This window comes from Pinus tabuliformis, chromosome 4_2 (assembly GCF_031772625.1).
Source record: "Pinus tabuliformis cultivar Carrire ecotype Pingquan chromosome 4_2, CPIR1, whole genome shotgun sequence".
NCBI classification, from domain to species: domain Eukaryota; kingdom Viridiplantae; phylum Streptophyta; class Pinopsida; order Pinales; family Pinaceae; genus Pinus; species Pinus tabuliformis.
The window spans coordinates 870,275,889-870,290,818 of record NC_142304.1 but is presented as its reverse complement, the minus strand read 5'-3'; the positions used below and the strand labels follow the sequence as shown (position 1 = coordinate 870,290,818).

The following is a 14,930-nucleotide window of genomic DNA, read 5'->3' as shown; positions in this document are numbered from 1 at the left end:
TAGGAAATGGTCCTATGAAGGACATACTTTGGTGAACCTAGGTGGAGTATGTTTCTTAGAGAGGTGATTGTGGTGTCCTATTAAATGTCTCCCAACATTGTGCTTTGATCTAGTGGAGATATAGAGCTTACTTGTCAAGGCCATGGTAATTTGACAATGTTGGTCATGATGATGTTTATAGCGATGTTTATCAATGTGGGGCGCTTCGTGCAACATTGGGTCGAAGTGCTTTATGATTCAAGAGTATGGTGCAAGTTGGAGCCAAGAAGCTATAGCAGATCTCCACGAATGAACATGTAGTTGATGTGAAGGGAAGTATGATTACTTTTGAGACAAGCTTGGGCTTGTGGATATCTCCTCCCAGATTGAGAGGGAGTGAGGATGGACACCTTGTTCTCCATGTGTCATGTACTATGGCCAGGACTAACAACCATAAGTCTAGTACATGAACATGAATAGGGAGAATGGTAGATTGGATAAGCATCATGGACCAACATTCTTGAGACATGTACTATGACTAGGACCAATAGTTGTAAGTCAATTGCATTGATTTGGTACAAGAATGGCCTAGAGGACCGACATTTCCTTGTGTCAAGTATTGTGACAACGGATTAGGAAATGGTCCTATGAAGGACATACTTTGGTGAACCTAGGTGGAGTATGTTTCTTAGAGAGGTGATTGTGGTGTCCTATTAAATGTCTCCCAACATTGTGCTTTGATCTAGTGGAGATATAGAGCTTACTTGTCAAGGCCATGTTAATTTGACAATGTTGGTCATGATGATGTTTATAGCGATGTTTATCAATCTAGATCCTTTCTTATAAGAATATTTCAACTTGAGATCATCCCGATGAGTCATTATGAATAACTCCCTAGTTAAGAGGGAGTGTTGAATTTGTAACTAGGTTTGGTCTTCATAATTATTATACTTGTGACAATATGTATTACTTTCTAGCACGTTCTTCATGCTTTCTTTTGGTCAAAAGAAAAATGTAAAAGGGCATGTTCTTTTTGACCCTTGTAAAAGAAGTACATTTGAATTTTCGAAAGTGTCATTTGTCCCTCCAATTTTCCAAGTCGGCCTTCCAAGGATCAAGTTGGATTTTCCAAGAGACGTGCCTCTTCGCATGAACAAACAACTATAAATAGAGCCAATTTGTCACCATCAAGGACAGATTTTGTAGCATCTTATCTAAAGCATGAAAGCAAGTTTTCTGAGGCACAAGAACAATTTTGCTAAGTCACACCTTTTTGTTGTTAAGCTAGTTTTTTTTGGCACTATATTGTAGTGGCATCCGAACCTTCTGTGACACTATATTATAGTGGCATCTGAACTTTTGCGGCACTATATTGCAGTAGAATCTGAACCTTTTGTGACACTCTAGTATGTGAAATTTGTGTGGCACTATGATATGCGAAGTTCCCGTGGCACTGTGGTATGCGAGTTTTCTTTAAGCATTGTGGTTTGCAAGTTTCCTAAGGAATTGTACTTTTGTGTATGTGAGTTTCATGTGACACTATATCTCTATAGAATCCAAGCTACTTGTGATACTTCATCTCTATGGAATCTGAGTTACCTGTGGTACTACATCTTTATGACAAATTTATGAACAAACATATGGCATTGTGACCTCATGTGAATAGTTGTTGCTTGGTGGAGGGCTGACTTGGCACTTCGGTGATTGGTCTACAGGTCAGTTTGTCTATGACTTGGATTTCTCTTGTTGACGAAGATTCTATAAGGATTGTTGGGTTTTCCCTTTGTCGGTTTTGCCCTGGCCTCTAGCCTAATTTTTGGTGTCTCTTGTCTCTTGTCTCTCGTGCACTAATATCTCTATTTATCTTATACTTGAATGATTGTTAAAGTATAATTGCTTGATGAAGAATTAAAGAAAGGCTAAAATGAACAATAACAACTTCACAAGTAATTATCAAGTTCATAAATTCTAGCATGCATTCGAATTTCAACAATACCTTACCAGAGTGTCACAGTTGTGTGATGAGTTGGGTGTTGTTGGTGACAAGGTGGAGGACTCAGAGTTGGTTACAACATCCTTAAATGGTTTTTCTAAACCATGGGATAGCTTTGTGTGTGGCATTATTGCTAGGGAGAACATGCCCATCTGGGAGAGACTTTGGGACAATTTTGTGCAGGAGGAGCTTAGACTTGGTTCAGACCATATAGGTTAGCAACGGGGAGATGATGAGCAAAATGTTTCTCTTTCAGAAAAGGGCATGAAAAAGTCCAAGAAAGGTCCTAAAGGTAGGAAGGGTGAATAGAAAAATTCAAAAAAGACATGAGCAAAGTCAAGTGCTTTGCATATCATAAGTTTGGGCACTATGTAGGTCAATCTCCTAACAAGAAGAAGAAGAAACAGGTTGCAACTTCAGCTGAAGTGGATGAGTTTTCCACTTAGTTTGAATTGGTCAAGTGCACGAAGAATAGCCCTCAAGTGCTTAGGGCATTGTGAAGAAGCCTCAAGAGTTGTAAGAATACCTTGGGAGTTGTGCTCAAGGTAATACCATGCTCCATGTTGCAAGCATTCAAGTAACAAGTCATGTGTAAGCAAGTGTATGCCAAGTGCTCTATGCCATGATGAAGCTCATGCAATGTCTACTTAGTGTGAAGTGCTAGGGTTCTCCATCGAGGGATCTATACATCCTCATGTCTGATCATTTAGCAAGGAGTGGAGACTAGAACATTACACGATCAAGTGTATAGTTATCTCTCCATGATAATTGCATATACCAAGCAAAACATGAACACCTCTGGCACAGCATCATCCATGTCATCAATAATCCACGGAACTAGGTAAACACCCTGACCATCTAAAACTCTTTGTGATGAAAATCAAAAGGGTAGTGAAAAAGTTCAATGGTATAAGCCTCATGCAAAATGAGGGGTAACACTTTAGCACAAAAATCAAAGAATGCTACAGACCACTGGAGTTGTAAACAATTTCCACAACCTTGTGCACCTTCCTACAACACAATTGACCTGCAAGGAATCCAGTTTTTGTTTGAGAGAGAGTCAAATTACTATATTAGTCATACAAACATTGGTCAAAATCCTCAACAGTTGATATGCCACTTTGCTTTTTTGTTAAGCTGACTCATTGGTACAAACAACATGCACTTGTGCTGGCCATGACAGCATTGTTAACTTATTCCTTCATTGGAAGGGCTTCACCTTGCCACCTTGTTTGGTTTACAGATAAATGAAATTTGCATATTGAAACTGCCCATGAGTTTTGGTGGATTTTGGTTGATTTGTGTTACATGGGGTTGAGCATATTACATTCAACATTTGTCAACATCTTTCTTAGTTTGAAGCCCATGTTTTTCACACACACTCTAGAGTCTATGTTTTGTAAGTCAAGTGTGGATAAGATGGCACATGAAAAGAATAGTTGACACTTCTTCCCCTCAATTAACAGCTTGTGAGAATTTTTTGTAAATGATGAATTTCTATTATAGTTGATGCAGATACGTTATGCCAGAACCAAAATGATTGTATCAAGGATATTGTGAGGATTGTATTTTAGAACATTTGCTAACATTGCATTCATCTGAGACCTATGATAAGTTTGACTTGCCAGATAATCTACACATTTGCTTGAGCTTTTACATTCAACATTATTTCCTAACTGCAAGAGAATACATTGATTTTGAAGGTGTTGCAATTAATACCAAGTTGCTTTAAATGGGACAATATAACTTGAAAACAATGCCCTCAAAAGTATCCGATATAGGATGTTATGGGCCAATTGCTAATGGAAAACATGTTTCCTAATTGTACGTATTTAAGTCTAATTGAATTTCAACATTTTGGTTGTCTGCTATGATAGGTGGTACTGGATTTGCTCCAAGAGATGTAACTCCAGAAGCAACAAAACCTTTGCTAGACAAAGAGGCACCAGGCCTTGTTCAAGTCATGTTACAAGAGAGCCTTAAGGTAAATGGCTGCCACTGAATTCAAGTTTATTGAAATGGAATACCAAATGATTAGATGATCAATATATTAAGGAATTTCAAATTTGTCTATGATAGCAGACTTTGGTCAATTCTTTAAAAATCTCAGATGGTTGTATACTTCTTTTTTTGTAATTTAGGTACTCGTCTACTCAGTGTTACGCTGTATTGAGGAGTGCCTTCCACTCGGTATATTATTCAAAAAATATGTCTTGTGTTACCCAGTTTGTAATCAAACTTTCTGTTCCAACTAAGAGCCTAAGATATTGATTAACTAAAATATAAGCTCATCAAACCATAACCAAAGACCTTACCTTCAATTCCACAGGTTATGAGCTCCTTGGCATGCCAGTGAAGATAAGATACTTCATTATATTTTGAGTCCCTTCTCCTGCAGTGACCAGTGTCTTGTATAATTTTCCCAATATCCTCGTCCACCTTGGAATCTGCGGTGCCTCTTCTTTCCAGCCTGGCCCAGATTTCCAAGAATTCAGCCTCTTTCCTTGTGGTCTACGAGTAGCAGGTCTGGTAAGTTGCACCTCACAGACGTGTTCAACTATAGGATCTAAGCTTTCGAAAGCCCAATATCTTTGTCCTTTGCTTTTAACCTACAGCCCTGTTGAACTGTCGACTCTAACAATTGCATGTTGTTTTAAAAGAGTGGCATCTTATTTTTTGTCCTCAATTGAAAGAATTCATAGCTGCAATGGGTGCTAACTGTACTCATCATGCTTTTGGTGGGCAGGTGACGAGAACAGCAATGCTTTCTCGTGCTGTTGCTGGTATTCGTGGCTCAACCTTGGTGAGTATATAAATTTATATATATGAAATGAATCCACAAAACATTAATGGGTGCCACAAATTATCGTCCATGCAGCTAAAACATGTGATTACATTGTTGACTTGAATTTGGTTTACTTTTATCTGTCCCGATGGTCAGAAGGTTATTATTGTGAGCAAATTGCCAACAGTTTAAATGGTGTTGTTTTCCATGTTTGTCACCTAAATCTAAATTTGTCATTGGTGCTTCTTACTTTTCAATGGTGTTATTTTGTACGTTTCTCTCAACTATAATTTTCCATTGGTGCTTCTTACTTTATGACTGCAGATAATCAACATGCCAGGTAACCCAAATGCCGTAGCTGAGTGTTTGGAAGCTTTGATGCCAGCACTTCCGCATGCATTAAGACAGTTAAGAGGAGACAAGAAAGAAAAGCATCCCCGTCATGTACCGCATCAAGATTCCAAACCTGCAGATGTCTGGGAAGCGAGTTACATGATGGCTTCCAAGGAATCAAGAGATTGTTCTTGTACACACTAGGTTGTGTTTTCTTCAAATTGTTTTTTTTTAGCACAAAAATAAAATGTTTCTTCAAATTGTTTACATCAACGGCCTTGCTTATAAAATCATTTCAACTTCAATCTTTAAACCATCTCTATAATGTCGTTCTTATGGGCAATGTAGCTTGAAAATGTCTATTAGTTTGCATATAAATATACTATGTAGAAATTGGCATTTTTTACTAAAAAGCTTTGTTGGCTTCTGGTATAGTGATAAGTTCGAGTGCTTGGTGTTATGATGATTTATGAGTTCAAAATACTGATTTTGTAAAATTACAATAAGAAACATTGGTTTCATGTTAATGTAGATGTGTAAATGGTGATCTTAATTTTAATAACAAAATGAAAATATGAAATAAGCATATACAAAAGATAACATAATACATGACAATAAGAGGTTTCAACAACACGTATCTCTTGATGCAATGATTCTATACGAACTTCATATCAAGGTATAGGGACATGCTTAGATAAGGTTATTGTAGAAAGAGAGCTTTTGTTAATTGTGAAATTGTAACCTTGTCAGTGACAACTAGTGTAACATCTCTTTGCCAACCATACTTGTATGAGTAATCCTTGCTTAATTCACTTCACTGACACATGAAAACCCTCTTCTAGTCCTCCCCATTGGTACAAGTTTACCATACTTGTATGAGTAACCCTTGCTTAGTTCACTTGATTGGGACATGAAAACCCTCTTCTAGTCCTCCCCATTGGTACATGAAAAACTTGTACTAGTCTTCTCCACAAATAGACCTTACAACAACCTACTTATTCTATGGATGAACCCTCTCCCACCTTGTTCATGGGTATGTATAAAGCTCCACTTACCTATGGAACAAGGGAGACATTATGCAATTTTGAGGTCTAAAGTCGGCCTCCTAGTGAAAATAATAAAATAATAGTTATGGATTTACTTTTTCACTATTTTCACTACAATTCATTTAACCATGGTTAAATTCAATTGAAAAAAATATACAAAAGTAAAATTAAAAATTATGTTGATGTGAGTAATTGAGCTTTTCAAAGAAGTCATTATCATTAAACAACTAATGCATTTGTCCTTTGTACTTGAATTTTAAAATGATTTAAAAATATAAATTCATGAATAATTATTTATATATTATTAAATTAAATTTACATTACTAAAATCATATAATAACATGTAATTAAGATGTTATATAATAATAAAATAGGATAATATAATAATTGTAGTATATTATATTATGTATTAATTTTATATTACATGTCGAATTGATTTGATTTACAATATAAGAAGGAAATAATATAACATATATTGTGTAACATTTTGATTAATTTACATAATATTATAATAAGTAATATATAATATAATATAACCATAATTTTTAATATAGTGGAATGAGTTGAGTAATATTGAAAAAAAAAAAACATTAAAATAGGTTTAATTTATATTTATGTGTAGCTTCCTTCTTTAGATTTACACTTGTCCCATATAGTGGTTGCATGGTATGGGGAGGATCCAATACAACACGAGGTTAGATTAGATCACAAGGGGTAGCATGGAATGACATGGAGCATTGAGAGTTGTAGATTATTGTTGAGGCTAATCCTTGTGGGTTGAATCACCATTGAAAACACTACCCACTAGACCAAAAAACATTCGAGAGGCCCTTGCATTCATGATGGGTTGAATCACCCTGCTTGATGTGGATCCACTTAATCTATCACTTATATTCATTGAGTATGTTACCACATCCTTGGGACAATAACATTCAAAATCGATAATAACCCTTTGATTGTATTTGGCACTCTTAGCTTGCAAATGCTACCCATCAGTGCAAAACAATTTTTAGAGGCCCTTAGTTATGTGGTTAGGTCGAACCATCATTTAAATTGTTGAATCACCACATAAAATGATTTGGAGGTCCTTGCTTGGTTTCCTTGCCAGAACAAAGATAATTTCCCATATCTATACTGCATTTGGAGTAAATGTAACATCTCCTCTTTTCCTTCCACATTCCCATGATTTTTTCACCCCTTTCCATTCCATCCCGCAATTTTTTCTCCTTGCCCAACTATCCATCTACAATGTTAATGCGACCTTCATTAATTTGAAGGATGGGTTTCATATATAAGGTGATGTTAGCCTCCAAGGACTACACACAAAAAGAGCATGTTGTATGACAAATAAAAGAGGAAGAAGAAAAATTTCAAAGAAGGGAGTTGTTTTCATTCCAAGTATTTTTTTTTCATATTGCTTGTAATTATGAGACATTATATCATTTTTTATGTCGAAGAAAAAGACTAGTTGGGTATGCATGTTAGTTGTGTTTGTGGTTTTAAGTTGATGTTTGAAAGTGTGGCTTCTTTTGATGAGGAAGCATAAATAGTATAAATTATATCCATGCAATAAATTAATATTCACATGCCGAGTGTTCTTCAATCAAGGAAAATGTTATCTTCACCATAAAAAAATTTATACTTCTCCCTTAGTAGAACTTAGAAATAGTTCATCATAAATTTCCCAATCAAAGCTAGCCCTGTTCATCTTATTAATCCTAATAATTTTTAAAACTAAAGATTTATCACGCTCATCAAAAGGATTATGCCCTTCAATAAAACCATTAGGATTAAGGGGCACTCCTCCTTCGAGAGTTAATAATTTCTTTAGATCTAATAAAATTTTGTTTGTTATTGAAAACTATTTCTTTAAAGTCCCCATTTTTTGCATTAAATTATTTATCTTTTCGTCTATGCTTTCATTTGTATCCACGTCAAAATTCATGGCTCCAATGAATTTGCAATTGATAGATATTACAACTGCTTGTCATTAAATGGCAAAGCTTCAGCAAAAATCGATCTTCACTTCTGCAAATTAATTCGAACAGGGAATAAACCCTCAGACCTTCTGCAATTCACATTGCCTCTTTGGCTATGTGCAAAGCTTCGCTGGTAACTCGCACACACTGACTAGCAATTTTCACTACCCTTTTGGCAACTCGCATTGCTTTGCTTTGGAAATTTGCATGACCTTTGGCAATTCACACTACCTTCCAACAATTTGCACTAGTTCTCCAACAATTCACAGTAGCTTTATAGAGACATCTTTGACCTCCTTTGTAGAAAAATAAATTGGCCTTTAAAACTCCCCTTAAAGGTGTAAGTCTCTCTAATTACGAATAACTTCATAAAATGCTTCTTGCTCAATCAGTGTTGAAACTCTCATTTGTGTCAACCCCATGCTATGATTGTGCCTCTGTTCAATCGATGATCTCTAAGATGCCCATCAATTTCCTCTTATAATATCTTGTTGAGAATTCAAAGGACAAGATCTAATCCTGATTGATGGCTAAGATCATCTTGATTCTAGCAAGTACTTTTCTAGAGGTCACTAGAGGGAAATTGACTTGCCTCAACTAATATTGATTAATTAACTTGTTTTCCCAAGTTATACTTATGAAAACTATTAAAAATTGGTTAATAATCTAATTGAGATATTTCTCGTTAGAAAAAAATTCTAGGCTTGAAGATATTTTATTTTCTTGTGCTCTTAGCCTCAATGACACCTCCTAAGACTAGAACATCTATTCGAGCTACAAAATATAACACTCCCTCTTAGCAAGGAAGGTGTTCTGAATAACACTCAACTTATATCTAAAGAAGATGAATCTTGCCTTCCCCAAGGCCTTCATCGGGATGTATGCTACTTATTGATCTGTAGGCTCATATCATAGTTGGACTCTCCCATGTTGTACACAATCCCTGATGAAATGATATATGATGTTTATATGCTTTGACTTATCATCAAACACAAGATTTTTAGAGAGCTTGATGTAACTTTGATTATCACAATGAATCACAATGGTCTCCACCTTCTAACCAAACAAGTCTACCAATGATGAAAAGTGGATGTACTATGTTGTGGCACTCACTTATTACAAAACATTTTTATGTTGCAATTTTAGTTAAGAAATTGTAATAGAACATAAATCAAATGCACAATAGAAGATAACCAAGAACAAAATGAGACGAAGAATTTAGGTTCAAATGACCAGGGCAAAACCCACAAGGGAAAATCCCAACAAGATTCTTCTCCTATTAGATATCAATTGTTCAACATAGAAACAAAGTACAATGAGAGATCAAGAGAACAAGCAAGTTCACCCAAATATGAACAAGTTGTAGCATGAAGATCATATAGATATCAATTGTTCAACATAGATACAAAGTATAATGAGAGATCAAGAGAACAAGCAAGTTTGCCCAAATATGAACAAGTTGTAGCATGAAGATCATATAGATATCAATTGTTCAACATAGATACAAAGTACAATGAGAGATCAAGAGAACAAGCAAGTTCACCCAAATCTGAGCAAGTTGTAGCATGAAAATCACAGTTAGCAGCAGTTCATGCAAACACTGAATCAACCATCAAGTTTTACTCTTACTCTCCAAGCCTCTCTCTCACACAATCTTCTTCAAATCTCTCCAACTCTCTCTCTCTCTCAAGTTTGAATCCTTCCTTGACAATGCACAAGTAGTGAGGAGATGAGATGATATGAGATACATATAGAGGATGAGCAAAAAACTTTGGTCATAAAGGAGTGATACACATGCCTTGAGGAAGAGTAACATATGCCATTTAAAGGAGTGTAACTCGTGCCATTAAGGAGGTATGCATGTCTTTGTAACTCATGCCATGAAGGAGGGAATGTAACATATGCATTAAAGAGTGCGTAAGAGGAACTTTTTATGACCTGCTTTAATGAGTGTGTAAGAGGTGTTAATTTTTCATAGGGCTATGTTGTTCTTTGCTTTGATAATTGCATTTATTCATTAATACATTAAGTTCACCCCATATCATCATTATATTATTCAAATCTACACCATTATCCATTAGCATATGCAATTATATAGAAAGAACAACATCATCGTCACCAATGCAGTGGAACATAAAGGAACAATGAAAGAAAAGCATGCACACACATAGAGACAGTAGGATTGGTTTGAGACTAAGGAAAAACCCACTATGGGGAAAACCTTTGCAAATCTTCTTCTTAGATCGTCATCAAATGATACAACAATAGAGAGTACAATGATCCATAACTTTATCTATGCAGCGAAACAACTATGATATCCATGAATAAGATCTAATCATGTTTGAAAACAAAACCCTGATTCTGATGAATGTAATATGTTGTCATTAGACAACTGCTGGAAACTACTGTCACTATGTCAAACACTGTTGAACACTGAGCGGAAACATCGGAATATAGAAATGTCATCCATGAGTCCCAGACGTAGGGAGGAGGAGTTGTGCAAGCGTCTATAGCAAATTTGAATGCTCTCTGCATAACTGAATGACTGTGTCCAGAATAGATCTAGACACTCCCAGGTGAACTAGATGAGGGCGTCTAGGGTCAAACATACCTAGACCTGCTTCAAGCTCTGAACGCTCTCATAAGACTGTTGTGCGAACATCTATGGCATCCCAGATGCTCTTAGGACCACTTTGTGCGAGCGTCCGAGGATTAATACAACATGATCTGACCCTTAAGCCCTAGACGCTCCCATAACTCACTAAGCCAGCATCCAAGGTTCCCTTGATGTTCCCATAAGTCTATGTGCTAGCATCCAGGACTAAAATGTCCAGTTCTGTGCTAGCGTCCAAGGATCAGAAAACCCTAAGTCAGAGCGAACCTTATACATGTGATTTTGGAGCCTTTCGTGAAGTCCTTTTGTCGAACCTATGCAAACCAAGACAATAAGAGAAGAGAAGATAGCTTGATCGAATGTGTCCAAATGAGCTTGAGGTCTCTTCTATTTATAGGCTTTCATGAGGGTCCACTTGGGGTTAAGGCTGACCTAAGCAGTTACCCATGTGGTTAGGGCTGACCCATTCCATAATACATGTACGAATAAAATAATTCAAAACTCAACTTTCGCTTGACCAAATTGGGTGATCTTTAGGTCAATTTTGGTCCTCTCGAAAAGAGAAATCTATTGCAATCATTATCTTCATCATATGAGTTGTCCAAACTGGAATTTGACCGCAGTTGCAAAAATATAACGCTCCCTCTCAACTAGGGAGAAATCTACCTACCAATATCTATCCATTGATCAATATGCCATTATGGAATCTTCAAGTGTCATCACGTATCATCACAGATCATCTCAGTCATGTAGTCATTATGCCATGACCATCTCAAGTGTCTCATAATCACAAATCATCATTGTACATTTCGATCTATCCTTTGCTTATTCCTGCTTATCTCTTGATTGTTCTTGCTCGTATGTTGAACATTCTCAGATCTAGAAGAAGAAGAATTTGTTACCGGAGGGGAGATCAAGCTACCTCCCTTTGTCCATCAGCCTACTACCTGGATCCTCTACCAACAGGTTGCTACTCGGAACATCATCATTGATCGTCATCAGAGAGCATATCATCGGGGAGCACATCTTAACCTGGAACCACATCGGGGAGCACATCTCGACCCAGAATCTCATGGGGGAGTTATACATCTACAACCCCATATCTAGCAATAGGATATCCAAACACACAGGGGAGCATATATTGACCCTGGGATCTCATCAGGGAGCTTACCCTCAACCCGGAATCTCAAAAGGGGTGTAACTCTCAACCCAATCCTATTGCATATCGATCTTCCCATCGATGACCCTAAATAATCATGTGGTAGAACACTTGCATCATAATCGACTTGGGTTGTACACCCCAAGTACTCTCTCAACTTGTTGGCCAAACGAGGAACGATATTCTCGACAAGCAGGCTAGCTTGTGGGTATGATGCCGACTGGGGTATACTTTGCAAAGACCAAGCAAGGGAGCAACATTCTCCAATCCTATAAATATAAGAGAGAAACATTCTCCAACCCTATGGGTAACAGATAAGGGTAACGCCCTATTGTCTAGAGTTCACTCAACCCCAAGAGCCCTCTATCTCAATTCCTCACCCTGGCAGCTCAAAAAGGGAGGAAGAGTTGGCTTAGTGTCCTTGATCAAAGTTGCTCTCATCATACTGAAATGTGGTATTAGCTTGTCTCAATAGCAATTGTTTCATGTTCATATAGAACATCAAATCAAATATCATGTCAGATCATATAAAATCATATAAATCACAAAAGGATACCATAATCATCCTCCCTCTCAAGGAGGTGTCAACCACAAGCCTGAGCTTGTTTCAAACAACTATGCCATCTCAATATATGAGAGTATCTTGGTCTGTTATGAAACTAGCTCACAAAAAGATAGAAAAGATAGTCGAACGCCTTAGAATTCAACCTCTTCAAAGGGGAAACCTCCTTTACATTACACAAATGAACCATTCTTGAATGATTCAAATGACAAAACCTCATTTCTATATATAGGAGAGTCACAATATAACCCAGCCGACCTAACAATAATAATATAAAGCCACAAAACTAACAATAGAGGGATTCTATGGGGCACAGTAATAACAATATGGGGACAATAGGGGCACAACAATATTAATAGGGGCACAACAATATTAATAAGGGATACAACTACAATAGTAATGGGGAAATCACTAGTATTATAGGGACCTAACATGCCCCTCTCCTTCAAAAATAGTGTTGTACTCAACGCTTGAGTAGTTCTGGATGCTTCTGTATAAAATTCTCATCCTCCCATGTGGAATCTTCAACGGATAAGTTCTTCCACTTGATGAGATCTTCCGAAATTGATCGATTTTGTAGTTGTCGAGTTCTTGTTTTAGTGACTACTTCCGGTTCCAATATAATTATTCCTTCCTCGTCAAGTTCTGGCAATATTGTTTGAACTGGGAGCTTATCGCCTATAACCTTCTTTAAACATGAAACATTGAAAACTGGATGCACTCGAGAAGCTGCAGGAAGATCCAATTTATATGCCATAGTACCAATCTTTTGCAACACCTTGTACGGACCATAATACTTTGGTGATAATTTATTATCCTTCTTAGCTTGCTTCAGGGACATTTGTTTATATGGTTGTAGCCGTAGGAATACCCAATCACCTACATCAAAACTTCTTTCACTGCGATGTTGATCTACTTGTTGTTTCATTCTATTCTGTGCCAACACGAGGTTATCTTTTAAGAGTTGGAGGACTTGTTGTTGATGTTCGATGTGATGTTCAACTGCTTGAACCTTAGAATTTTCTCTTAAATATGATGTGATGGATGGTGGCTGATATCCATAAAGTGCCATAAATGGGGTCATTTTTGTCGCTGTATGGAAGGAAGTGTTATACCACCATTCAGCCAGAGGCAACCATTTGACTCATTGTGTTTGTTTATCAGATACAAAGCAACGAAGATATCCTTCCAAACATTTGTTTACTATGTCAGTTTGCCCATCAGATTGAGGATGATAAGATGAGCTATGAGCTAACTGAGTACCAAGACAAGAAAATAATTCTGTCCAAAAATTTCTAGTGAAAATGGGATCTCTGTCACTTACAATAATTGTTGGATTTCCATGTAGCTTTTGAATTGTTTCCATAAATGCCGTAGAAACTGTACTGGCTTTAAATGGATGCGATAATGCACAAAAGTGTGCATACTTGGTAAGTCTGTCAACTACCACCATGATGACACTCTTTCCCTCAGACTTGGGTAAACCTGTAATAAAATCCATTGAGACCTCCTCCCAACGTTGGCTTGGAATGGATAAAGGTTGTAACAGACCCAGGGTCTTAATTGTTTCAACTTTATTTTGTTGGCAAACCAAACATTCCGCCACAAACTTTTGAATATCCGATTTAAGGCCATCCCAAAAAATTTCCTTCTTAACCCTGTGGGAAGTTTTTAAAAATCTTGAGTGCCCTCCTAAGGGAGAAGTGTGCAATTCCATAAGAATCTTTTGTTTGAGTTGGGAATTCTTACAGAGGTATAAGTGATCTTTGTACCATAACGAATCATTTTTCCAGCTAAATGTATCAGATGTACTCGAATCTTGTTGTAACTTTCAAATAAGTGCCCACACTTTTTCATCATTCTTCCATTCCTCCCTTGCTTCATTTATCCAATCTGGTTGGATAATAGAAATGGCGCACAACAATGCTTCCACATCCTCATCCTTTCTTGAGTGTGCATCTGCCACCACATTTTGCTTCCCTTTTTTGTAGATGATTTCAAAGTCATAACCCAACATCTTTGTGACCCACTTTTGTTGCTCTTAAGAGGATAATCTTTGTTCTAAAAAGTGTTTAAGGCTATCATGATCCGTTTTTACCTTGAAGTGTCTCCCCATTAGGTAGGGTCGCCATTTCTTAAGTGCATGTAGTATTGCCAACATTTCCTTCTCATAAATAGTTTTGTGTAAAAACTTTCCCTTGATTGGACGACTTTCAAAAGCAATGGGTCTTTCATCTTGCATTAAAACAGCACCAATTCCATTTCCTGAAGCATCACATTCCACAATAAAGGTTTTTGTGAAGTCTGGTGTAGCTAAGACCAGTGCTTGGCATATTGCCTCTTTAAGATGTTCGAAGGCCTTTGTTGCTTCTAGAGTCCATGAAAATGCATCTTTCTTCAATAATGTTGTTAGAGGTGCTGCTATTCTCCCATAATTCTTAACAAACTTGCGATAATAACCTGTCAACCTGAGAAATCCT

The 14,930-nt window shown here is 36.9% G+C and overlaps 1 protein-coding gene across 1 annotated transcript in view; it reads left to right on the top strand.

Annotated features, from left to right (window-relative positions):
- B73 (molybdopterin biosynthesis CNX1 protein / molybdenum cofactor biosynthesis enzyme CNX1 (CNX1)) overlaps nucleotides 1–5,524 on the top strand; it is a 450,203-nt gene extending 444,679 nt beyond the window's left edge. Inside the window, exons 12-14 of the mRNA XM_089424326.1 lie at nucleotides 3,850–3,956; nucleotides 4,719–4,775; nucleotides 5,082–5,524. Coding sequence (XP_089280452.1) covers nucleotides 3,850–3,956; nucleotides 4,719–4,775; nucleotides 5,082–5,294 — 377 coding nt within the window. The 3' untranslated portion in view covers nucleotides 5,295–5,524. The remainder of the gene's footprint in view (nucleotides 1–3,849; nucleotides 3,957–4,718; nucleotides 4,776–5,081) is intronic.
- Nucleotides 5,525–14,930: the final 9,406 nt, after the last annotated feature.